Consider the following 27,831-nt stretch of genomic DNA (forward strand, 5'->3'; position numbering starts at 1 on the left):
CCCCTCCTCCTTGCTTTCCTGGTGGATCATCTGCGGAGCTTTTCACACCTGCGGGGAGGAAGACAGTTCAGTTGGAGACGGCTTAAAAATGCATTTCAGTATTGAATAAAAGTCCTTTCCAGTACAGGGTGGGGAGATGATCCTTGGGGGGACATTAACACATGAAGCTGCCTTATACTGAATCAGACCCCTGGTCCATCAAAGTCAGTATTTGTCTACTCAGACCGGCAGCGGCTCTCCAGGGTCTCAGGCAGGGGTCTTTCACATCACCTACCTGCCTAGTCCCTTTAACTGGAGATGCCACGGATTGAACCTGGGACCTTCTGCATGCCAAGCAGATGCTCTACCACTGAGCCACAGCCCCTCCAGGTGTGCTCAGTCTGGCACTTACATGCTAAAGGTGAAAATAAAGAACCTGGCGTAATGGACTACTTTCCGAAATGGTGGTGGTGGGAAGTGCCATCAAGCCGCAGCAGACTTAATGGCAACCCTATAGGGTTTTCAAGAGAAGAGATGAACAGAGGCGGTTTGCCATCACCTGCCTCTTTTTAGCAGCCCTGGACTTCCTTGGCGGTGTCCCATCCAAGTACCAACTGCGGCTGACCCCGTTTAGCTTTTGAGATCTGACAAGATCAGGCTGTTCTGGGCCATCCAGGTCAGGGCATTTATTGAAATGCAGGTCACTCATTTTCCATCCTCACCTACGAAGCTCTGGTCACCACACCTAAAAAAGGATATTGCACAGCTCGAGAAGGTGCAGAAAAGAGCAACCAAAATGATCAGGGGACTAGAGCAACTGCCCTATGCGGAGCAGTTAAATTGCTTAGGGCTGTTTAGCTTGGAAAGAAGGCGGTTAAGGGGAGACATGATGGAAGTCGACGAAATTATGCATGATATGGAGAGAGTGGACAGGGAGAAACTTTTCTCCCTCTGTTATAATAATAGAATGCAGGGTCATCTGCTGAAGCTGGAGGGTGAGAGATTCAAAACAGATAAAAAGAAGTATTTCTTCACATAACACATAGTTAAATTGTGGAACTCCCCGCCCCAGGATGTGGTGATGTCTGCCAGCTCAGAAGGCTTTAAGAGGGGAGTGGACATGTTCATGGAGGAGAGGGCTATCCATGGCTACTAGTCAAAATGAATACTAATCATGATGCATACCTATTTTCTACAGTATCAGAGGAGCATGCCTGTTATATTAGGTGCTTTGGAACACAGGCAGGATAATACTGCTGCAGTCATCTTGTTTGTGGGCTTTCTAGAGGCACCTGGTTGGCCACTGTGTCAACAGACTGCTGGACTTGATGGGTCTTGGTCCAGCAGGGCTTCTCTTATGTTCTTATGAAGCTGCTTTACAGTGAGTCAGACTCTCAGCCCATCAAGCTCAGGATCGTTCATTCTGTTTAGCAATGGCTCTCGGGCAGAGACAGATCCTTTCGTAGGAGATGCCTAAGGCAGAACCTGGGATGCTCTGAATACAAAGAAGGCTCTACCAATGCCTATGGGTCTTCTTGCAGGCATTTCCCCTAGCCCTCTTACTTGAGATTCCATAACTGGATATGTCGGCAATTGAACTCGGGGGTCTTTACCTGGAAGTGATGTCATCGTATTCTAATGACAGTTCTCCCCCCCATCTACCCCAATCCATTGAGGGAACGGAAGGGACTGCAGAGTGCAAACAGGAATTTTCCTGCCATGGGGCAACTGGCATGCCTACCCCCTCCTATGTCATCAAGGGTTTTGTTAATTGATAACTGACATACCAATATACCATTATATAGATATCAATATAGCTATATATCAATCTCCAGAAGCATTCAATAGGTGGAGACGTTGACAATGGCATTACGCAACACTCTAGGAATTTCACAGATCTCTATGGTAGGTGACACTAATCGCTGCCCCCAAACCCCACTTTCCTAGACCTCCCACCAGTTGCGAGGAGGGACCTAGCAACCCTAGCCATGCAGTCCACCTTCCAAAGCAGCCATTTCCTCCAGGAGAAGTGGAACAAATGTTTTCAATAAATAAATAATAAACAATCGATGTAGTCTGGAGTTCAGCTGTAATTCCAGAAGGCCTCCAGCCCCCACCGGGAGGTTGGCCACCCTAAATCTCCGCTTTCTTTTCTAAGTAAGTCTCCAGATGCTGATGAGATATGAGTTGAAATGGGTAGGCAGAATTTTATGCACACATTTCATGAGAAAAACAAATCCAGTTCCCGCTTTCCATCACAGTTTGACCATCCTTGTCAAAAAGTGGAATAAATAAATTGAATATAAATAAGAGGTTACGGGAAACCCCACCTGCAACTGTGTTCATTGAGTTCCAAGCCAAGGTTCCGGCAGCGCTGGGGCCGGCGCCGGCAGCGGCATTTGCACGTCTGTGGATCCGGCTGCTTCCGTCTGTCCAGACAAGGCGGGCAGGGTACCCTGGGAGGGACAATGGGATTCTGGGTGAAACAAGGCTTTTGGCCCAACAGTTTGTGGGGTTACAAGTGACCTACGTTTGCCATCCTCTTCCCGTTTTTCTGAGAGTGTTCCTATGCCTTGAAGATAGGGTTGCCAGCGCCAGGTTGGGAAATACCTGGAGATTTTTGGGGCGGAGCCTGAGGAGGGGGGGTTGGGGAGGGGGAAAAATCAATGCCATAGAGTCCAATTGCCAAGGCAGCCATTTTCTCCAGATGAACTGATCTCTTATCAGCTGGAGATCAGTTGTAATAGCAGGAGATCTCCATCCACCACCTGGAGGTTGGCAACCCTACTTGAAGAGTTGCAAGGAAAAAAGAATTTCGGTCGTGTACGTAGGGTCCTCAGCTCTGGGTTGGGAAATTCCTGGAGATTTTGGATGTGAAGGCTGGGGAGGGTGGGGTTTGGGGAGAGGAGGGGCTTCGGCAGGATATAATGCCATACAGGCCAGCTTCCAAAGCAGCTATTTTCTCCAGGTAGGGTTGCCAGCTCCGGGTTGAGAAATACCTGGAGATTTTGGGGGTGGAGCCTGAGGAGAGTGGGGTTTGGAGAGGGGAAGGACTTCAATGCATAGAGTCCAGCTGTCAAAGTGGCCATTTTCTCCAGGTGAACTGAGCTCTGTCAGCTGGAAACCAGTTGTTATTCTAGGAGATCTCCAGCCACCACCTGGAGGTTGGCAACCCTGTGTACCTGCTATCTTTCTTGTCTAATGTGAGCTACATTAGAAACTGAAAATGGTTCCACATGGGTTTTAACTGCCACACTTTCATCCAAGGAACTTTAGTTTCCAGCACAAAGAACCCCGGGAACTGTACTTTTGAGCCGAAAGAATCTTGACAGCTGTAGTTTTTAGAGAATGCCGACATTTTCCAGTTTGAGATCTTTTGCTTCTTTACTGAACTGCAGCTTCAGAACTGTCTGAAGCCATGACAGTCAAACAAAGTAAGATACCGAATTACATTTTTAGGCTAGTCAAGGATGATTCATCCCATCCTTTACAGCTCTATGACGCTATGGGCCCTGTTCACACAACAAGCCATTCTCTGATCTGTTTGAACCAGGGGTCAAAATTCGGACCCCCTTCAACCTCACAGATGTGGATCCAGGTTACCAAAAAAAGGATGTACTTCTAACAGCTTCATGTCAGGCAGATGTCAGCACATGAAGCTTTGACTACTATGGAGCTGGTAAAAGGTAAAGGTCCCTTGTGCAAGCACCGGGTCATTCCCCACCCGTAGGGTGACGTCACATCTTGAAGTTTCCTAGGTAGACTTTTGTTTATGGGGTGGTTTGCCAGTGCCTTCCTCAGCCATCTTCCCTTTACCCCCAGCAAGCTGGGTACTCATTTTATCGACCTCGGAAAGATGGAAGGCTGAGTCAACCTTGAGCCGCCTACCTGAAACCGACTTCGGTTGGGATCGAACTCAGGTCGTGAGCAGAGCTTGGACTGCAGTACTGCAGCTTACCACTCTGCGCCACGGGGCAGGGCTCTAATGGAGCTGGGGGGAGGGGCAAAAGCTGCTCCTGTTGATTTCTGCCTGTCGTATGGGTGTTAAAGGCACAGAACCCCATTCACGCAGGACCGCCTTAGGGTGTCCATACCACCAAAACAGTTTGCTCTTCCCTCCTGTTTCTAGACCATTTATCTTCCGACTTCCTCCTCAGGAGAAGAAGCGTTGCAAAACAAATGGTTTAAAAAAAACACGTTTTGGTAACTGCTTCATACATTTCTTCTAAGAAATGACTGATTTAATGTCTCTGAAGCATGCTGTGCTCTCAGAAAAAGTTACATAAATGCTCAGTATGATTCTAATTCAATCAGCCATTTAATCTTTAACTGCCCTTGAATGAACCAGCAGATGAAGGAGAAAGGAGATGGAATTATCTTACCTTTCTGTTTTGTCTGCGATCAGTTTCTTTGGTCTGAAGAGTGAAATAGAAGAGAAGAAGATTAATACATTGCGGCGGTTTGGGGTTGGGGGGGGGGTTCAACAAGGTTAGCCGGTAGGGTTGCCAACCTCCTGGTACTTAGCAAAATGTAGACACTCCTGTGAAATTAGTAGTAGAATCCAAACTTGCCCAGAAAGGCAACTAGTCCAATAGTAAACAATAATAATATACTTCATCAACAAAGAAAGACAGTTTTACAATGATATACGTCACAGCAAAGGTCATATACACACATCTATACATGAACAATTACAATATATGCCATAAATATAGACTGAAATCTTTTTATTCGCAGGGATCTCGGGTAAGTATACCCCGAGGTCGGAGAGGAAGAAGACAGCCATTTCAGTTCTTCATCAGTTCTTCTTCCTGAACCTATAATTGCGTACATGTTCTTTTTTTTTAACTTCCTTAGTTTACTTCACTTTCCTTATGTACTTAGCGGACCTTCCCCAGTATGATTCTTTGAAGTTTAGACCATGTCCTTCTAGTTACATCATGTTCGTTCCCTATTTTGCTTTGAAGAGGACAGTTAGAGGGTGCCTTTTTGAAAATTTTAAATGATCAATACAGCATGTGGTAGCTTCCCTGCCTTTGCCACCATTGTTGTAGTTGCCAACCTCCAGGCGGGGCCTGGAGATCTCCCAGAATTACAACTTGGGCCAAAAACTGAAACAGGGGCACATTGAAAAATTGAGCAGAATGAGTTGATCATATGTCCCTTAACCCACTTTATTCCCCGTTTCAGCCAGGATCAAATTTACCCGGGCTGGGGGGGGGGGGGAACTGTACGCATTACCTTGAAAAGCAGGGATGAAACTGTGCCAATCGATCCACGTAAACAGAAAGTGCGGGAGACATGAAGTTACTGTTTAGTTGGCACACACCCCACGCCCCCGGTGATTGGTTGTTTCAAACTGACCAATGAGGGCCTTCCCTGCCCGGGAAACGACCAATCACCGGGGGCGGGGGTGTTTCAAGCTAAACAGGAACTGTGCACGTCTCCCACACTTTCTGTTTACATGGATGGATTTGCACACAGTTTCGTCCCTGCTTTTCAAGGTAATGCATACAGTTTCCCCCCAGCCCGGATCAATTTGATCCTGGCTGAAACAGGGAATAAAGTGGGTTAAGGGACCATGTGTTTTTGGCCTTGGTCTGATCCAGCTTGGCCTTTCCTATGTTCTTATGTTCTTAGATCCTAGCCCAACATTCTACATTAAGGCACTGAGATGACTGCAAAGGGCTTGACATAATTTCTTTTAAAGTTATTAATATTAGCTGCTTTTCTAGGCTCCCCAACTTGCCCGTCTACGGCCGCTGACTCTCACCTGCATTCACATGCACTGTGCTCCACAAAAGACATCTGACCTAGGTGGCTGTGTGGGAACCGGGTTTTCATCACCTAAGTGACAAAGGGAAAGAACGTAAGAATCACCTTGCTGGAATATACCAGCTAGACTGTATATCATGGTGCCTTCCCACCCACACCCCCACAGTGGCCAACCATTGTCCATAACCCTAGTCTCTATTGCAGAGGTAGACTGCCTCTAAACATGGAGTTTCCATCTAGCTATCACAGCTAGACGAAGAGTTGCTTTTTTATATGCCAACTTTCTCTACCACTTAAGGGAGAATCAAACCGGCTTACAATAACTTTCCCTTCCCCTCCCCACAGCAGACACCCTGTGAGGTAGGTGAGGCTGAGAGAGCTCAAAGAGAGCTGTGACTAGCCCAAGGTCACCCAGCTGGCTTCATGGGTAGAAGTGGGGAAACCAACCTGGTTCACCAGATTAGAGTCTGCTGCTCATGTGGAGATAGGGTTGCCAACTGGAGATCTCCTGCTATTACAACTGATCTCCAGCCGATAGAGATCAGTTCACCTGGAGAAAATGGCTGCTTTGGCAATTGGACTCTATGGCACTGAAGTCCCTCCCCTTCCTAAACCCCCTCCTCAGGCTCCACCCCAAAAATATCCCGCCAGTGATGAAGAGGGACCTGCCAACCCTATGCAGTGGAGTGGGGAATCAAACCCGGTTCTCCAGATTAGAGCCCACCGCTCCAAACCACTACTCTTAACCACTACACCATACTGCTTCTAGTAGCTGGGCATGATGCTGTCTCATTTCCTTTTCAAATACAGCTAAGAAGACTCCTATTAGGTCAGAACAAAGGCCCAGCATCCTGTATCTCGCAGCAGCCCAAGTTAGAGATGCCAACCTCCAGGTGGGACCTGGGGATCCCCCAGAACTACAGTTCATCTCCAGACTAAAGAGATCAGTTCCCCTGGAGAAATCGGACTTTATGGCCTTGTATCCTACTGAGGTTTCTGTCCTCCCCAGGCTCCAGCCCCAAATCTCCAGGAGTTTCGCAACCTGGATATGGCAACCGTACCCCTGGCCCAACTATTGTTTCCAGGAAGTTTTGAGGCTGGATGTGCCAGTGACACTCTGGTTTGCACCCAGCATCGGATATCTAATGACAGAGTGTCTCTGAAGTTGGAGGCTCCATTCTTTGCTTATGCTGGCCAATGGCCGTAACAATAAATTACGCTCCATTCTTTGCTAATACTCATTTATAGGCCTATATTCCACTGATTCGTCTAATCCTGTTTTCAGTACCATCTAAACTCAAGCTCTCAGAGCACCTTTTCCTGATTTGGGTCCGGTAGCTCCTTAAAGACCAATGAGATTTCCAGGAAATACGCCTTCAAGTTAAAGCTCCTTTTATCAAATATAAGTAGGGGAGGGGCTGTGGCTCAGTGGAAGAACTTCTGCTTGGCATGCAGAAGGTCCCAGGTTCAATCCCCGGCATCTCCACTTAAAGGGACTAGGCAAGTAGGTGATGCGAAAAGCCTCAGCCTGAGACCCTGGAGAGCAGCTGCCGGTCTGAGTAGCCAATACTGACTTTGATGGACCAAGGGTCTGATTCAGTAGAAGGCAGCTTAATGTGTTCATGTGTTCAAGTAGGTTTACCAACTCTGGATTAAGAAATTCCTGGAGATTTTGGGGGTGGAGCCTGGGGAATGTGGAGTTTGGGGAGGAGAGGGACCTCCGTGTGGTCTTATGCCATAGATTCCACCATCCAAAGCAGCCATTTTTTCCTGGCAACTAATCTCTGTCATCTTGGACAGCAGTTGTGATTCTGGAACACCTCCAGGTGGTGGCTAGGGATCTCCTGGAATTACAACCATTCTCCAGATGACAGAGATAACATTTACTTGGAGAAAATGGCCATTAATGAAGGTTGACTCTTCGGGTTGCCAGGAGGTTTAGGGAGGCGGGGTTGGGGGCGGCGAGTGGCATCATCTACGTGATGCTGTCCGTTCTGCATAAACCGGAAGTGATGTCATCACGTACATGATGCCGATCACTCCCCCTCCCTTCTCCTGGCCTGCTTCCGCCCGCCAACCAGCTGTTGGCGGGCAGCAGAAGCAATCGGCGGGCATAACCTGACAATTCGGAACCAGGCAGTTGAGAACCCTATGGACTCTATGGCATTATACCCCGTTGAAGTCCCTCCCCTCCCCACACCCTGCCTTCCCCATGCTCTACCCCCCCAAATATTCAGGAATTTCCCAACCTGGAGTTGGCAACTCATATCTGACAAAGTCAGCTTTAATTATTGAAAGCTTACACCAGTGGTTCCCAAACTGAGCTCCACAGAGCACTTGGTGCTCTGCGAAACATCTCTTGGTGCTCCATGAAGAGACTGGAAAGAAAAAAATACCACTTTCATTTGGTTTAGTAAATAGAGGCTAGGTGAAAATTAGTGCTCCGTGACTAATTTCTCTCCTGAAAAGTACTCCATAACTCAAAAAGTTTGGGAACCTCTGGAAATCTTGTTTGTCTTTAAGGAGCTACTAGACTCGAATTCTACTGCAGACCAAAATGGCTACCCAGCGGAAACCATCCTCCTGATCGTTCCTCATGTTTTCCACCGTATTCTCATTCTCTCCAGCGCACCAACCGAAGGGAGTGGCTACCATTATACCCAATTAAGTGGGCCCTGCATTTGATACCCCTGCCAAAGGCACAACCGCCCTGGTTTAAAAATCAAAGGGTGTGTGTTTGTGCGACAGCCTCGCATTTAGTTGAAAAACACATTTCAGTGGTAGGACAATCGTTGTGCACACAGAAGGGCCAGAGTCTGGTCGCTGACACCTCCAGTTAAAGGATCTAACATGTTGGGAAAGACCTTTCTCTGCCTGAGGCCCTGGAGAAGCCAGGGCTGTTCCCCGTTGAAAGCACTGAGCTAGACAGACAATTGGTTGGACTCCTTAGGAGGTATCATCAAATATTCACCGGCAGCTATTACATTGAAAAAAGACAACAGCTAGGGTGCCAGGTCCCTCTTTGCCACCTGAGGGAGGTTTTTGGGGCGGAGCCTGAGGAGAGCAGGGTTTGGGGAGGGGAGGGACTTCAATGCCATAGAGTCCAATTGCCAAAGCGGCCATTTTCTCCGGGTGAACTCATCTCTATCAGCTAGAGATCAAATCAAAGTATTTATTACGGTCCACGACCAGCAACTACAGCAAAAGTACAGAGTGGGAACGTTATAAAAATAATCATAGAAAACATCAACCACGAATACAGACAAATGTAATGTGTTTAACATATTATCATATTAACAGTCCTTAACGAAAACTAAAAATAAAATTACCTCAAGGACTTAAAATCTATACCACTCTGATGTAAGATCATGTCTAAGGTTAGAAACATAAGTACAAAACCTGGCCACCCTCCGTGTCGTTTGATGGTTTTTATCCAAGAGCAGATATTCAGTTTCGATTTTATTAGATCTCCCTGGAAAGCTCAGCTGGAGATCAGTTGTAATAGCAGGAGATCTCCAGCTAGTACCTGGAGGTTAGCAAAAATCCGACACAGTTTACAACCACAGTCTTTCAAAAGTGTTATTCTTTACTTAACAAAAATTGTCACAGGACTCCCTGTGAAAGGAACTGGACATACGTATATTATTATAAACTATACTAAAGCAATTTTAAGACTTACCTGTGTTATGGGCTTGTATAGATATTGTTTTGAACCGCGTACTACTGATTACTGCATGCTCACTTTGTGACAAAGGGATCACTGTATATTATTAGAAACATTTATGTTGACTAAGGTTACTTTTTGACAATTTTGTTAAGTAAAGAATAACACTTTTGAAAGACTGGGGTTGTAAACTGTGTCAGGTTTTTGCTAATATCTAAGTGTACACAGTGGTGCTTATTTCCTACAGTACCTGGAGGTTGGCAACCCTAACGACAGCTCATTGGTGGAGTACATGCTTGCAATGCAGAAGATCTTTGGTCCAGTCCCTGATACACACACGCTTTAAAGGGTCTCGAGGCTCAGATTAGAGGAGAAAGCACCAAGCTGACTGACCAAGCGTCAGCTAGGGCAGTACTGAAAAGGGAAAAAAAGGATGGTGCTGTGGCTCAGTGGTAGAGCACATGCTCTGCATGCAGGTCACAGGTTCAGTTCTTGGCATCTCCAGTTTAAAAAGGTCAGGTAATAGGTGATATGAAAGACCTCTTCCTGAGACCCTGGAGAGCCGCTGCCAGTCAGAGTAGGCTACAGTGACCAATGATGACTTAGTGGAAGACAGCTTCCTGTATGTTTGGGGATTGGGAGGGAACAACGGGTTGAAATTAAATCAGAAGAGTTTCCACCTAGACATTAGGAAGAATTTTCTAAGTTAGAGTGGTTCCTCAGTGGAACAGACTTCCTCGGGAGGTGGTAAGCTCTCCTTCCCTGGAGGTTTTTAAGCAGAGGCTGGATAGCCATCTGTTAGCAATGCTGATTCTGTGACCTTAGGCTGATAATGAGAGGAAGGGCATCTTGGCCATCTTCTGGGCATGGAGTCTTCTGGGCATGGGGTCACTGGGTGTGTGTGGAGGAAGGTAGTTGTGAATGTCCTGCATTGTGCAGGGGGGTTGGACTAGATGACCCTGGTGGGGCCTACCAACTATGATTCTATGACATGTCACCGTGGTAGAATATCTGCTTTGCATGCAAAAGGTCCCAGGTTCAGTACTTGGTATATCTAGTTAAAAAGGACAAAGTAGTAGGTGATGTGAACAATCTCTGTCTGAGAGCCTGGAGAGCAACTGCCAGTCAAAATAGACAACACTGACTTGGATAGACTAATCTTCTGACTCAGTAGAAGGCAGCTTCATTCATTCATTCATTCATTCATTCATTCATTTTATTTCTACCACACCGAAGCCGACGTATCTTCAATCTACCTTGCATGCAAAAGGTCCCAGCTTCAGACCTCGGCATCTCCAGGATCAGATAGAAGGTAATACGAAAGACCTCTTCCTGAGATCCTGGAGAGCAGCTGCCAGCCAGAGTAGACAACACTGACTTGGATAGACCGATGTTCTGACTCAGCAGAAGGCAGCTTCATGTGTGTTCAAGTCTACCTTGCATGCAGAAGGTCCCAGCTTCGAATCTCGGCATCTCCAGGATCAGGCAGGAGGTAATGTGAAAGACCTCTTCCTGAGACCCTGGGGAGCAGCTGCCAGTCAGAATGGACAACGCTGATGTTGACAGCTCAACATCATATAGAGTATTCAAGCATTCAAAAGAGAGAAAGGGAACCAGAACACATGGACCATTTATGCTTGGTAATTAGCAGCGTGTTCCAGGCTGAAGTGCCCCACAGATTTTTTTGAGTTTTTCATGCTGAACCGTCCTTTAGGAAGTGACTGCGAAGCCAGCGCATACCTGCTTCGCATTTCTTAACAGCCCCTTTAACGTGACCTATTTTGTTTGCTCTGCCCCCACCGCGAAGAATCCCCTCAAGGAAGCATGCAAAATTCACAGCCACCCGTTAGCTATGCAAACAGAGGTTGCTAATGGAAGGAACAAAGGAGCAGGTGAGTGTGTGTGCGTGGGTGGAATTTCTCCTTCCGTGAATAAGCATTTTAAAGGTCACATTAAAAAAAAACCCAGCTTTGAGCGAGCATCAAAATTGACAGTGCATAAATGGCCATGCTCTTAGAATACACAAGGTGTTTAACCTTGTTGTTGTATAAGTCAATGTTCCCTTCCGGTCTTTCCGAGATTTAAAATGGCGCCCCCCGGGGGCCTCACCTCCATGATCACCACGTGCATCTGGACAGGCACACACTGCAGTTCCTCGTCCGAGCAGCAGCCAGCGCAACGGCGCAAGGGCACACAGGAGGGCACCAGGATGTGTTCCACCTCCCCGGGGTGCTCGGCGCTCACTGGCACCAGTGTCTCCTTGGGCTGGCAAAAACTGCGGTTATACACATCCATCCACCGGATCACTGCAGGGAGAAGAGCATCAGCAGAATCAGAGAGCCGCTCTGGGGACAGCAAGTGTTAAACTACAGGGCCCAGGTGGTAGTGCAAACCTCTAATCTCCCTGCCAGGGCGTAGAAGCGTAGAGTTGGAAGGGACCACCAAAGTCATCTAGTCCAACCCCCTGCACAATGCAGGAAATTCACAACTACCTCTCCCCCCCCACACACCCCAGTGACATCTACTCCATGCCCAGAAGATGGCAACAAAAACCCCTTCAGGATCCCTGGCCAATCCGGCCTGGGGGGGAAATTGCTTCCTGACCCCAAAGTGGCGATCAATCAGCACTACCCTGGGCATGCAAGAAAGGGCCTTGAGAGCCAAACACTGATGCAAACCTTCCTACCCTCCTTTTCAGGGTTTGCCAAAGTTCATAGAATCAGCATTGCTGCCAGACAGCCATCTAGCCTCTGCTTAGAAACCTCCAAGGAAGGAGAGCCCACCACCTCCCCAGGAAGCCTGTTCCACTGAGGAACTGCTCTGACTGTCAGAAAGTTCTTCCTAATGTTTAGCCGAAAACGCCTTTGATTTAAGCATAGTTAGGGTTGCCAATCTCCAGGTGGTGGGGAGAAAAAAGGCACCTCTGTACTAATACCACGAGGTTAGGAAAACAGTACAGGATGATATATATACACAAAGTGCAAATTTTATAAGCTACTGAGATGAAACAAGGACCATATACATAACACATACAAAGCACAAATATATACAATATGTACAATCTGCATAAAGCAGAAATGATTCCAAAGGTCTCAACAGAGTACCAGGTAAGTATTAGTATTGTAATCTTTGTGTATAAAGTCCATATAAAGCCACAATCATCAATGGATACGGCCGTTTCAGATCCACAGCAGTGGAAATCTTTCTTCAGTCCTTCCTAAAATTAATATTATACAATCAGTATATAAATATATAAAGATTATGACTATTGAAATATAATTGAATACAATACACTCACAAAAAAGTGCTGTTATACATTCATAATTCCTTCCCATGCAGGGTAAGTACAAATTGATTCAATCAGACGTCAGCAAAGTACATCACATAAGTGCAGCAAGTAAAGTCAAACACAGCCTTAAGGAAAACCCAGGTGTGCACGGTTGCTGGTGATGCATACCAAAGGCAAGTTAGAAATCTTAAAGTGACAGTGTGCATTTAAACAGAAGCCAACTCAGACTTATAAAAAACATGTCAGATCATTATCTAGATTTAACCCATTTGGAGACATCGTATTCAGGAGGTGAATGAAAAAAGCCTCCAGCAACAGTGCATCACCAGCAACCGTGCACACCTGGGTTTTCCTATGTAATTGAGTAAGGCTGTGTTTGACTTTACTTGCTGCACTATGTGATGTACTTTGCTGACGTCTGATTGAATCAATTTGTACTTACCCTGCATGGGAAGGAATTATGAATGTATAACAGCACTTTTTTGTGAGTATATTGTATTCAATTATATTTTAATAGTCATAATCTTTATATATTTATATACTGATTGTATAATATTAATTTTGGGAAGGACTGAAGAAAGATTTCCACTGCTGTGGATCTGAAACGGCCGTATCCATTGATGACTGTGGCTTTATATGGACTTTATACACAAAGATTACAATACTAATACTTACCTGGTACTCTGTTGAGACCTTTGGAATCCTTTCTGCTTTATGCAGATTGTACATATTGTATATATTTGTGCTTTGTATGTGTTATGTATATGGTCCTTGTTTCATCTCAGTAGCTTATAAAATTTGCACTTTGTGTATATATATCATCCTGTACTAATCTCCAGGTGGTGGCAGGAGATCTCCTGCTATTACAACTGATCTCCAGCCAATAGAGGTCAGTTCCCCTAGACCAGTGGTTCCCAACCTTTTTTTGACCAGGGACCACTAGGACTTTTTGCTTGGTGCAGGGACCCCAAGGTTCAAAATAAAAATTCCGAGAATTTGAAAATAAACTTTAATCATAACTGTTAGTTAAACATTAAATTATATTTTAATATATTTTTATAATAGAGAACTTTTAATTGAAAATATTAATTTATTATGGGTTTATAACTTTGTTTCACAAACCTTAATTTAGTTCTTGCGGACCCCTGGGGGTCCATGGACCCCTGGTTGGGAACCAGTGCCCTAGACAATGGCCGCTTTGGCAATTGCAGTCTATGGCATTGAAGTCCCTCCCCTCCCCAAACCCTGCCCTCCTTAGGCTCCGCCCCCAAAAACCTTCCGCCGGCGGCAAAGAGGGACCTGGCAAGCCAAAGCATAGTGGGTGTGAAGGGTTGCCAAAGTCTGGGTTAGGAAATTCCTGGAGATTTGGGGGTAGAGCCTGGAGAGGGTATAATGCTATAGAGTCCACTGTCCGAAGAAGCTGTTTTCTCCAGAGGGACTGATCTCTGTTGCCTGGAGATTAGTTGTAATTCCAGATCTGCAGGCCCCACCTCGAGACAGGCAGGCCTCCAAGTGGGCGACAACACGTTCAGGGGGGCGTAACCTTTGCCGCAAGTCCATTTCCATGATCAGGGGTTTCCAACGGCCCTGGAAGAAAATGTCCTGTCCCTTTAATAGTGGCTTAATGTCTAGAAATGAGCAGCTGAAGCTCATCGTGGCCTAGAGGTAAATAAAATCTAATTAAGTCTTTCTGAAAGGGAGAGGACAATGTTCTATTTAGGTCATTTCAGACATAAAAAGGTGGAGGGCCGGGGAAAATTGAAGGGGAAAAAAACCCACTCCCAAAAGCTCCCTCATGAATAGGGTTGCCAGGTCCGTCTTTGCCACCGGCGGGAGGTTTTTGGGGTGGAGCCTGAGGAGGGCGGGGTTTCGGGAGGGACTTCAATGCCATAGATTCCAATTGCCAAAGCAGCCATTTTCTCCAGGTGAATGGATCTCTATTGGCTGGAGATCAGTTGTAACAGCAGAGGATCTACAGCTAGTACCAGGAGGTTGGCAACCCTTCTCATGAAGATTTTATAAAGGGCTTGCAGCATATTTAGTCCTAGGATTGCTAAACGCTAGGCGAGGCCAGAGATCTGGAATTACAACTGATCTCCAGACTACAGAGATCAGTTTTGGTGGAGAAAATGGGGTGCCATGGAGCGTGGGCACTGTGGCATCACATCCCTGCTAAGCCATTTTCTCCAGGTGAACCAATCTCCGTCGACTAGAGATCAGTTGTAATCCCAGGAGATCTCCAGCCATCACCTGAAGGTAGCTTACCTGTATCTAGGGTTGCCAACTGCCAGGTAGTAGAAGACCGCCTGCTAATTCAACGGATCTCCAGCCGATAGAGATCAGATCACCTGGAGAAAAATGGCCACTTTGGCAATTGAACTCTATGGCACTGAAGTCCCTCCCCTCCCCAAACCCTGCCCTCTTCAGGCTCCGCCCCCAAAATCTCCCACCGGTTGAGAAGAGGGACCTGGGAACCCTACCTGTATCCCACGGAGGAATGGAGGAATTGTAAATGCAATGCTTATGGGTAAATACAAGAAATGATACGATTAAGGAGAGCCTTGTGAAATGAAACCGAAGAAGGACATTGAAATGGAGTAACTCGAGAAAATTGTCTTCCAGATTCTTTTGTGCACTCTCCTAACCAGACAGGTTGCTTAATGAACTGTTGGGAATGTAAACTCCAACGGATGCGGAGCTTTAAAACTCACATTGGTGTAAAACTGTTTTTCCTCATGTATGGTCCTGTAACCAGATTTTCTTATTTAAGAATTGCTATTCTGGATACTGGTGTTGTATAATATATAGAAATAAGAGGGAGATTAAGACTGGGAAGGGCAGCCTTGAAGGAGCTAAAAAATATTCTGAAGTGTAAGGATGTGTCACTGGCCACCAAGATCAAGTCAATTCATGCCATCATATTCCCCATTACTATGTATGGGTGTGAAAGCTGGACATTGAAGAAAGCTGATAGGAAGAAAGTAGATTCCTTTGAAATGTGGTGTTAGAGGAGTGCATTACGGATACCATGGATTCCCCCCCCAAAAAAAACAAATCAGTGGGTTATAGATCAACTCAAGCCTGAACTGACCCTAGAAGCTAAAATCAATAAACTGAGGCTATCGTATTTTGGTCACATTATGAGAAGACAAGAGTCACTGGAGAAGACAATCATGATAGGAAAAGTTAAGGGCAGCAGGAAAAGAGGAAGACCCAACAAAAGATGGATTGACTCAATAAGGAAGCCACAGCCCTGTTTGCAAGACCTGAGCAAGGCTGTCAAAGACAGGACACTTTGGAGGACATAGATTCATAGGGTCACCATGAGTTGGAAGCGACTTGACGGCACTTAACACACACACACACACTCACACAACATATAAGTATTAAGGTAGTATTGCCTATCTGTGTTGTATTTGTGTTGAGACTTTGGTTATTAACACAGAAGTGTCAGACTTTTGCTAGTACCACCTGGAGGTTGGCAACCCTAATCATCATTAGGGTTGCCAATTCCTGGTTGGGAAATTTGGGGGTAGAGCTTTGGGAGGGAATGGCTTAGGGAGGGACCTAAGTAATAATGCCATAGAGTAAGTAATAATGCCAAAGAGTATATCCTCCAAAGCAGCCATTTTTTCCAGGGGGACTGATCTCTGTCACTTGGAGATTAACTGTAATTGTGGGAGATCTCCAGCCCCCACCTGGAGGCTGGCAATCCTAGCAACTTCATGCTTTTTTATTGGGCCAAGATAAACCGGGTTGCCAGGTCCCTCTTTGCCACCGGCGGGAGGTTTTTGGGGCGGAGCCTAAGGAGGACAGGGTTTGGGGAGGAGAGGGACTTCAATGCCATAGAGTCCAATTGCGAAAGCAGACACTTTCTCCAGGTAAACTGATCTCTATCGGCTGGAGATCAGTTGTAAGAGCAGGAGCTCTCCAGCTAGTACCTGGAGGTTTCAAACAAGTAATCTCAACTGTATAGTTATAGTTGTAATCAAAGTTACAGTTGTAGGCTTATTATAAAAATGTAAACCACTGACAAAACATATAGTGATTAATATATTTACAATTATAATTATTCAGTATGAGACATATATTGTAGACACATTATTGTTCGCATAATTTTAACATAGAAGTATCATGGTTATATGCTTCACCAGGTACATAACATCTCATCCCCCCAAAAAAATTTTTTTATACAGCTGCAAAATGGCACAAAATAATGTTCTTGTTAATTTTATGTTGATTTTCTTTTGAAGTAAAGTTAGGCTGTTATCCGTCTGGTAGTGAACGAGGCTGTTATCCGTTTGGTAGTGGTACAGGATACCGGTCAAAATGCCTGTTTCGATCCTTCTTCAGCCACCCCAATAGTTCACAGAAGTCTTCAGCTACTGGGTATTTACCTCAGAGCTATAGCTATTAATTTAATGCCAATATTACAGTTAGCTCAACATTATACTTATCTCTTAATTAAACTATGCTTACACCTTATATTTTCATTATATTTACAGCAGTCAAAAAAAGTCTCATACTCACTTAATTGTTGACATTCAGCAATTTAGCACAGTAACTTGTGAGGTTTGGACGTGACAGAGATTCTTTCTTGTTCACAGTCATTATGTTACTAGCAAACTCAGTTTAAATATCTTATTTCGATCCCAGGTGCAATGTATTGTTACAGAAAGGGTGTATTGTTACAGAAAGGGTGTAAAGTCATTGATCATGTTTAACCCATTGGGTATTACACAATTAAAGAGATGCACAAAGCGTGCCTCTTGTTGACAGAGTATTTTCTCTACATCAGACTTTTGATACTTCTTAGGTGTAAATTGCCAAACCGCAAAGAGTTTTAAGTCATCTTCTGAATGCTTGTATTGCATCCAGTGCTCTACAATAGGCGCCGCTGTCATGTGATTGCGTATTCTGGACCTGTGTTCCCCAATCCTTAATTTTAGGGGGCGTGTCGTTTTTCCTACATAAATTATTTTGCATGGGCAAATTAATATGTAAATCACATTCTGCGAATTGCAATTAGTAAAGTGGCATAGATTATATTTAAAACCAGTGTCTTCTCTCGTGAAACTTTTCACTGGTAATGAAAAGCGACACACTGCGCATGATCCGCAGGTGTAATGACCTACTGCCCCTACTGTAGGTGGAGCATTGGTCCAATCTGTATGGACTATGGAGTCTCTTAAAGATACAGTCCGCTTTAACCTAATTAAGGGTAGCTCTGAGCATCCTGGTATGTCCTGTACTATGTGCAAATGTTTAAAAATAATATTTTTTATTTTATGGGCTAGTGATGTGTAATTAAAGGAAGCTGTTAATCTGCCTGTAGTCCGGGTTTTTTTGGATAAAGAGTGAGGAACGATCTATGCTATTAGCACGTTGTTTAGCTGCATCAACAATGTGTTTAGGATAACCCCTTCTTAATAAGGTGTTGGTAAGATCATTTGAAGCTATGTCATAGTCCTCCCTTTTTGTTGCATTTCTCTTTAAATGCAAGAATTGCCCATAAGGTAAATTATTTTTTTAAAAGGGGGGGTGATGTGAGTCATAATGCAGTAATGCTCCCTTATCTGTTGGCTTCCTATAAGGGGTGACCCATAGTTTCCCTTGTGCATCTATGTTTACCACAGTATCTAAAAATGGCAACTTCATAGTATCCATTTTACAATCAAATTGAATATGTGTATCACACTCATTAATTTCTTTGCAGAACCGTTCATAATTCCATGCATCATCAAATAACATTATCAGATCATCCACAAATCGGCAAAAGAAATCACATGATTTTTAAAGATATCATTAACAAAAATAAATTTCTTTTCAAACAAAATCATATAAATGTTTGCCACCGAGGGAGCCACCGCTGAGCCCATCGCGACTCCTTTCGTTTGTTGATAACAACAAGTACCTGGAGGTTGGCAACCCTAGAGATAAATGATACATGGTCCCCTGCATGTTAGCCCAAGAGTTACAGGCATAAAAGTGATTGTTCTTCCCTACAGAGTTAATGGTTTTAAATTTAAAATGTTAGCAAATTAGATCATCTAAAGCAAGGGATTGTAACCTTTAGTCCACTACCACCCACCGAGTATGCAATGTTATCAAACATTCCCCAAGTGAAAACTTAGGACATAAAAACAGCACTCCAGACAGGCTTTATTTAACTGTTTATACGTCATATTTATTATATACATATACAACACACAGGCATACATCCAATGAAACCCTTATGTCCGAAGGCCGTGAGCCAATTCCTTAATGTTAGGTTGGATTTCTATTAGCTGTTTACCATTTTTTAAAGGACCCTGGGGGACCTGGGATTTTATCCTCAGGTCAAGGCGATTACTCACTACAAAACAACTCTCCCTAGCTGTCAGAAGCCCTTGCACGTAAGGCAGAAGGAACAACCCAAAATCCCAAATAGTGGTGGGGATAGGGTTGGCAACCTCCAGGCACTAGCTGGAGATCTCCGGCTATTACAACTGATCTCCAGCCGATAGTGGTCAGTTCCCCTGGAGAAAAAGGCCGCTTTGGCAATTGGGACCTGGCAACCCTAGGTGGGGAAAATGCTGTCAAGTTGCAGTTGACTAATGGCAACCCCCAATGGGGTTTTCAAGGCCAGAGGCGAACAGAGGGGGGTTTGCCATTGCCAGCCTCTGCACAGCAATCCTGGACTTTTCTGGGGTCTCCCATCCAAATACTAACCCTGCTAAGCTTTAGCGTTGCCAACCTCCAGGTACTTAGCAAAACCAAACCAAAAGCAACTCCGTGCCTATACCTTGGTGGTTTGGAAATTAGCACGGGTAAATGGTACACAAATGCTCAGAGCCAGTTAGCAAAATACAAATATTATTAGGTGCTAGACAAAAAAGACAAGCTGTGTGAAGCAAATATTCTTAACAACTGTGACTAAGCAATATACATTATATACATGGAATAATTCATATTATGGGCAAAAAAGTCCTCTTCTTAAATATTTCAAAGATCCGTTCCAATGGTATAAGTTATTCTCAGGTGTAAATCCAACAGGTAAGGATCCAAGGTTTATAGATAAAGATATATATATAGATTTACAAGATCTAATGAGATTGGGCTAGCCTGGGCCATCCAGGTCAGGGCAAAATCACACAAAAAAACCCCCTCCTATTTAACCCCAAATGTCCTGAATGCCCTCTCAGTTCTGCCTGTTGCCCTCTGGGTGGGCTGTATGTGAAGAATCTATGGTACCGTAGTAGAAGCCAGTTTTAATCGGAGAGGTGGAGAGTTTACATTGGTGTATGAGTTTACATTGGTGTGTGTGTGTGTGTTTAAAGCTGATCTGGTTCCGGTGCATTACTGTAAAAGGGAGTGAAGCAGAAAAGATTAAAGACGACCTTTCCTCTGAACAATGTAACTTTTTATAATTAAATGGCAAGTTCTTCCCCATTTCCTTCAATATCTCTCAAAAGCATCTGCATTGTGGTTTTGTTGATATGCGAGTTTATTTAAACTAAAGTGATTAATCTACTGATGCATTACGTAAAAGGCGGGCAATAAATCAACTTAAAAACCCTCTTTCCAATTGCTCATTTTTTTATTGCGGTTTTGGGAAACTAGGGAAAAGGATATGGCTTAACTACTTGCTAGAACAGTGGTTCTCAACCTTTTTTGCTCCATTCCTCCCTTTCCCCATTGTTCAGAATACAATTCCCCCCTTCCCCAGATAGTCATAAACTTTGTTGAATGTCGCAGATTAATTTAAAAACAAACTACAATTTTACAGATTGTACATAATCTACAGGACATCCCACTTTGCTGAATAGTGGTCCCAATCCCCCCCTGGAACCCTAACCCCCCACCCAGGGGAATTCCCCCCTTGTTGAGAACCCATGTGCTAGAATAAGAACTCCTGGGACTTCTTCTCAGTCCTGGGAAGGGGGGTGGGGACCGATTTTTAGAATTGCTGAGTGTTAGAAGGGGAGAGGGTCTACAGGATGTTAACTGGGAGGGAGGGGAGCAAATGGATTCACGAGTTAAAACTCGTGCAAGGGGGACCTGCCTTGGAGACAAAGGCTGCACGTTCAGCAGGGGGAAAAGCAGTTGATGTGGCCGACGAAAGCGCTGACAGATTGTAAATCTGGACTCCTGGGTTCTTTAAAGGCCGAGTGGGGCCTACAGTTTGGAGACTCCAGTTGCCAGGACTTCTATGTGCTTCAAAGCTCAAAGAAAAGGAACTGGTTGTAATGGTTACAGCAGAAGTGGTCTGGGCGCCAGGAAACGGGACAGGAGGGCGTCAAGATTGAGTTGATTAATTAATTAATAGATTAAAATCTGTTTTGCTTGGCCAAAAGTGGCCCCGATTACTCCAGCAACATATTTCATTTTTTCCAAGCTCAACTCCCCAGTGTGCGTGTGTGTGTGTGTGTGTGTGTGTGTGTGTGTGTGTGCACAGCACCATCAAGTCGCAGCTGAGTTATGGCGATCCAACAATGGGCTTTCAAGGCAAGTGAGGTGGTTTGCAATTGCCTTCCACTGGCAGAGCCTTCCTTGGTGGTCTCCCTTCCAAGTACCGATCCTGCTTAGCTTCTGAGAGTTGATGAGATCGGGCTACACCACTAGGGTTTCAAACCTCCAGGTGGTGGCTGGAGATCTCCTGTTATCACAACTGATCTCCAGCTGATAGAGATCAGTTTCCCTGGAGAAAAAGGCCACTTTGGCAATTGGACTCTATGGCATTGAAGTCCCTCCCCTCCCCAAATCCTGCCCCCTCAGGCTCTGCCCCAAAAACCTCCCGTTGGTGGCGAAGAGGGACCTGGCAACCCTAAATATCACGCCACCTTCTCCAACTCCCTATTAGAAGAGGCATTCTCCTGTGCATGATATAAGACCAAATTCCTATTAGATAATGCCCACTCATATTGCAGTAGACACTATCTCAGAAGAAGAATTCCAGAAAGAAGGTGGAATTCTTTGCTGAGACCTTGCCTGCACATATCACAGCAAATGCCATGTTAGAAGAGGCATTCCTTCCTCGTGTGAGAAAGGAATGTTTCTTTTAGGATGGCACCTGACATGACACATATGTGCATCATCTAAAACTAGGGTTACCAACAGGCCTGGATAAAAATGCCCCGTCCCTTTAACAGTGACTTAATGTGTGGAAATGGGCAGATGAAGCTTTTCACAGCATGGAAGTAAATAACATCACCTGGTAAATAACATCCTATTAAGCTTCTATTAAAGGTCACATTTAAGGAGCCCTGTGGTGCAGAGTGGTAAGCTGCAGTACTGCAGTCAAAAGCTCTGCTCACGACCTGAGTTCGATCCCGACAGAAGTCGGTTTCAGGCAGCCGGCTCAAGGTTGACTCAGCCTTCCATCCTTCTGAGGTCGGTAAAATGAGTACCCAGCTTGCTTGGGGTAAAGGGAAGATGACTGGGGAAGGCACTGGCAAACCACCCCGTCCGTTAACAAAGTCTGCCTAGTAAATGCTGGGATGTGACATCACCCCATGGGTCAGGAACGACCCGGTGCTTGCACAGGGGACCTTTACCTTTACCTAAAGGTCACGTTTAACGAGCTCAAAGCAGTCTCATATATTATCTTGACAGTTCTTAAAACAGCCTGTAGGATAAGCCAGTGCGGATGCTATTTTGTAAACAGGGGAAACTCAGGCTGAGAGGGCTTCCTAATTCCCTCTAGTAAATTTATACAAGAAATGAGATTTCTACCTTACAAGATAAGTCATTATGGTCTTAAGCCATTACGTATTTCTCCCGTCACAATTTTCTTTGCAGATTGGAATACCATGTGATGAACAAACAAAGCTGCTTTACACCGAATCAGACCCTTGACCCGTCAAGGTTGGTACTGCCTACTCAGACTGGCAGCAGCTCTCCAGGGCCTGAGGTGGAGGTCTTTCACATCACCTACTTGCCTGGTCCTTTCCAACTGGAGATGCCAGGGATTGAACCTGGGACCTTCTGCATGACTAGCAGATGCCCCAGCACCTCCCTGCTTCTAGACATACAAGCATTCCTTGGAGACATTGCGGATTTGGTTCCAGACCACCACAATAAAGCAAGTCACGCGAATGTTTTGGTTTCCCAGTGCATATAAAAGTTATGTTTACACTATACTGTAGTCCAGGGATGTCAAACATAAGGCCCACGGGCTGGATTCAGCCCCTTGAGAGCTCTTGGCTGTCTCGGCCCACGAGACAGCCAAGACAGCCACCCCCCCCATCTCAATCTGGGCTGGCGAGGCATGGTCTGGCAAGACCAAATGACATTTATGTCATATCCGGCCCTCGAAACAATTGAGTTCCACACCCCTGCTGTAGTCTATTAAGTGTGCAATAGTATTATGACTAAAAAAAATGTACATAAGAACATATCATAAGAACATAAGACCATGTCAGATCAGACCAAGGTCCATCAAGTCCAGCAGTCTGTTCCCACAGAGGCCAACCAGGTGCCTCTAAGAAGACCACAAACAAGACGACTGCAGCAGCACCATCCTGCCTGTGTTCCACAGCACCTCATATAATAGGCATGCTCCTCTGAGACTGTAGAGAATAGGTATGCATCATGACAAGTATTCATTTTGACTAGTAGCCATGGATAAATATCCTCCATAAACATGTCCGCTCCCCTCTTAAAGCCTTCCAAGTTGGCAGCCATCACCACATCCTGGGGCGGGGAGTTCCACAATTTAACTATGCATTGTGTGAAGAAATAATTCCTTTTATCTGTTTTGAATCTCTTGCCCTCCAGCTTCAGCAGATGACCCCATGTTCTAGTATTACGAGAGAGAGAGAGAAAAGCAATATTTGCGAGTTGCAATGAAGAGAAGCACAGTAAAATGAGGTATGCCTGTAATTTATAATTTCTTGGGTTTACAAGTACATTTCAGTGGTAGCCCAGAGGTAAACACAGCCTTGGAGAGCACCTATTCCTGGATGTATGGGTAGGCCAACCCTCATCTTTCTGCATTTCTGCCTGAAATTCCTTGAGTTGGGATGAGCAGTAACCACATATTGGGCTTCTACACTGTGTGCTCAACTACATTAGTGCCAGGTAGGGTTACCAGCTCTCGGCTTGGAAATATCTGGAGAATTTGGGGATGAAGTTGAGGGGGGCGAGGTTTGGGGAAGAGAGGAATTTCAGTGGGGTTAATGCCATAGAGTCCACCTTCCAAATCCTCCGTTTTCTCCAGGTGAACTGATCTCTGTCAGATGGAGATCAGTTGTCATCCCAGAAGACCTCTAGCCACCACCTGGATGTTGGGAACCCTAGTGTCAGGGTGGCCCAGGTGTGTGGAAAAGCTATTGTTTGCTCCTATGTGTCTCTAGGATGAAATTTCTGTTTGTTCTGCAAGACTGTGTTTTCTTTCATTCTTGGTGCAAGTGGTCTTTTCTGCAATGGGTTGATCCCTTGGCCACCAAATTCCATATGATTTCAGAGGGCAGCTCTAAGGGAAGGATGCTTCTAAAGGTGAAGGTTCCCTGTGCAAGCACCAGGTCATTCCTGACCCATGTGGTGACGTCACATCCCGACGTTTCCTAGGAAGACTTTGTTTATGGGGTGGTTTGCCAGTGCCTTCCCCACTCATCTTCCCTTTACCCCCAGCAAGCTGGGTTCTCATTTTACCGACCTCGGAAGGATGGAAGGCTGAGTCCACCTTGAGCCGGCTACCTGAAACCAACTTCCATCGGGCTCGAACTCAGGTCGTGAGCAGAGCTTGGACTGCAGTACTGCAGCTTACCACTCTGCGCCACAGGGCTTCTAGGGTGCTTCTACTCATTTGTTATTTATGGGAAACAATTGATCTTTTATGCATGGATTGTTTCCCACCCCAAGTAATTCGGGGCTTTGTTTTCATTATGCAGGCATTTCCCAACCTTTAGAAGTCGCCTTGCTCTCCCCTCACTTTCCCCCTGTGTTTTCTGGACACGGTTTTAGCCGGAGTTTAAAGTCTGCCTCGATCCCAAATTGAAAGCTGGTCTTGTGCATACCTGTCAATTCGAGGTTTTCTCCCCATGCCCAAGGAGGAACATAATTGGCTGGTGTGTGTGTGCAAGAGGGGGGCGGATAGATCTAGCCAGATGCAAAGGCCTGCTCTAATGCTAACCTGAGAGTATTTTAAGAACACTTATTGTGTGGAGAGAATGCTGAAATCATCAGAAAGGACCTATGAGGCTGCTTATTTGGTCAGTTTCACAGAGAGTGTTGGTCAGTTTCCTTGGCTGGATGGAAGTTTTGTTTGTTTGTTTGTGGGTAGAAGATTACCATTAATTCAGAAGCTCTGCATTTTTGCAGGTAATGCATAATTTATCTCTGAATAATCTCAAGTACTGGAATTTCTTCGGGGGGGGGGAAGCCCCTGTGCATAGTGTTTTAAGAATTCAAATGGAAATACTGTGCATATAGAGAGAAGCAAATCCAGGAGAAACAATTTATACATAAAAGGCTATTGTGTCCTCTCCAAACGAGGGTTCCCAACTCCATATTAGGAAATACATGGAGATTTTGAGGGTTGGAGCCTGGAGAGGGTGGAGTTTGGGGTGGGGAGGGGAGGTTCCTTAGCTGGGTATAATGCCAAAATGCCACTCCAAAGTGCCATTTCCTCCAGGGGAACTGATCGTCTGGAGATCCATTGAAACAGCAGATCTCCAGGTGCCACCTGGAGATTGGCAACCCAACCTCCAAACCCATTTGCTTACTTGTGTGGGCAGAATCAAGTTGTTGATGTTCAGGAGGGAGCTGAAGACAGTTTGTAAGACTGCATTGGATTGATTTAGCTTTTATTATTTGCAATCCTAGTAAGAGTTTTGACATTGTGACTTTGGTGGATTTTGTAATTGTTGTTTTTTCTGTAATATTCCGCAAGGGAGAAAGATAGCTGATAAACGTTTTAATAAATTATAAATAAAATAAGTTGTTTTGTTTATGTATTTATACCCTACTTTTCTCCCCAGTGGGGACCCAAAGTTGTTTATAACATTATTCTCCTCTCCTCCATTTGATTCATACAAACAACTACCCTGTAAGGTAGGTTCAGCTGAGAGTGACTGGCCCAAGGTCCCCCAGCAAGCTTACACAGTAGAGGGAGGATCTGAACCCGGGTCTCTCAAGTCCTAGCCAGATGCTCAAATCCCCACGTGACACTATCTCTGCCAGGGAAACATGCACTGTTTTTTAGCTTAAGTATTGCACGTTTGCAGAATGATCTTTATAAATGTTTTTGTTTTCCTTGTTTATCTCTACTTTTCTCCTGTTGGCTCCTTTCCTGTATTTGTTTTTATTGGCTTGTAAGTGTTCTGAATGCTTGGAAGTGTAACATAGGAGGCAAGGGACCGCCTTGTAAGCCAGAAGGTTGTGGGTTCAAATAGTGCCTCTGCCACCAACTTGCCTACTGGCCTTCAGCAAGTTGTTCTCTCTGTCTTCCATCTGCAAACTGAGAATATCACACTGACCTACCTTGCATGGGTGTTGTAAAAATGGCCACTCCGGAAGATGGTATAGCATTATACCCCATTGAAGTCCCTCCCTTCCTCAAACCCTGCCCTTTTCAGGCTCCACCCCCAAAATCTCCAAGTATTTTCTAGCCCTGAGCTGGCAACCCTATCCTGCCCAGGAATTAAGATCGCAGGGAGAGGCCTTCCTGACTGTCCCATCAATCAAAGAAGCTCATTTGTTGGGCACGTGAGAGAGGGCCTTTTCATGTATTTAAAGGGCTGTCACTTGTACTGCAGTCCAAGCTCTGCTCACTACCTGAGTTCGATCCCGACGGAAGTTGGGTTCAGGTAGCCGGCTCAAGGTTGACTCAGCCTTCCATCCTTCCGAAGTCGGTCAAATGAGTACCCAGCTTGCTGGAGGTAAAGGGAAGATGACTGGGGAAGGCACTGGCAAACCACCCCGTAAACAAAGTCTGCCTAGGAAATGTCGGCATGTGATGTCACCCCGTGGGTCAGGAATGACCCGGTGCTTGCACAGGGGACCTTTACCTTGTAAATTTGTTCCTGTTGGCAGCAGAGGCTAGGACTTGCAATAATGGGTTTAAATTGTGGGCAGAAAGGTAAGGTAAGGTAAAGGTCCCCTGTGCAAGCACCGGATCATTCCTGACCCATGGGGTGACATCACATCCTGACGTTTCCTAGGCAGACTATGTTTACGGGGTGGTTTGCCAGTGCCCCCAGTCATCTTCCCTTTACCCCCAGCAAGCTGGGTACTCGTTTTATCGACCTTGGAAGGATGGAAGGCTGAGTCAACCTTGAGCCGGCGACCTGAAACCAACTTCTGTCGGGATCGAACTCAGGTCGTGAGCAGAGCTTGGACTGCAGTGCTGCAGCTTACCACTCTGCGCCACGGGGCAGAAAGGTACCGGCTGAATATTAGGGAATTATTATTATTTTTACAGTAAGAGTTGTTCGACAGTGGAATCAGCTGCCTAGGGAGATGGTGAGCTCCCCCTCACTGGCGGTCTTTAAGCAGAGGCTGGGCAAACACTTGTCAGGGATGCTCTAGGCAGATCCTGCATTGAGCAAGGGGTTGGACTAGATGGCTTCTATGGCCCCTTCCAACTCTATGATTCTACCTCTGTTTGGATCTTGCCTTGAAAACCCTACAGGGCTGTCGTAAGTCAATCGTGACTCGATGGCCCTTTCCACCACCAATTCATGACGACAAATTCATCCATAACCATGAATGCCAGTCCGCTTGAGACCATCTGCCCAAGGCAGCACCCTCGGTTCACGTGTGCACGGAACGTCAACATCATAAACGCATTGCATAGTTTAGTATGCCGTATGTAACAATGACAAATTCATTAATAACCATGAATGACAATTCACTCGATAAGCAAAGAGGTTTGACGTTGGACTCTGTGAGCCGGAAGGTCAAACAAAGGTGGGACCGGAACAAATTTGTCCACTGACCTTAGGCGATAGAAACCAATAAGTGGGGACGCTTGTTCTGGGGAGCTCTGGGGGCAGTTTGCCCCCTTTCTGTACCCCTGGTGATGACCACAGCCCTCGAACCCCCCACCTAGCTCTTACCTTCCCCAGATGGATGGGCCGTGTCAGCGTCAGGATGCATAATCTGCAAACAGATCAGAAAGAGAATCGGGTCAGAAACAAGA

The 27,831-nt window shown here is 45.4% G+C and overlaps 1 protein-coding gene across 1 annotated transcript; it reads right to left on the reverse strand.

The window, feature by feature from the left end:
* On the reverse strand, nt 1–27,786 carry VEGFB (vascular endothelial growth factor B). Its single transcript, XM_056853037.1, has 6 exons — nt 27,749–27,786; nt 11,528–11,724; nt 5,753–5,826; nt 4,362–4,394; nt 2,310–2,435; nt 1–48 (listed from the first exon to the last, which is right to left on the reverse strand). The coding sequence occupies exons 2-6, from the start codon at nt 11,711–11,713 to the stop codon at nt 27–29; spliced, it is 441 nt and encodes a 146-aa protein (XP_056709015.1). The 5' UTR covers nt 11,714–11,724; nt 27,749–27,786; the 3' UTR covers nt 1–26.
* Between the last annotated feature and the right edge of the window lie 45 nt (nt 27,787–27,831).

The sequence above is a fragment of the Euleptes europaea genome, chromosome 7 (assembly GCF_029931775.1).
Source record: "Euleptes europaea isolate rEulEur1 chromosome 7, rEulEur1.hap1, whole genome shotgun sequence".
NCBI classification, from domain to species: Eukaryota; Metazoa; Chordata; class Lepidosauria; order Squamata; family Sphaerodactylidae; genus Euleptes; species Euleptes europaea.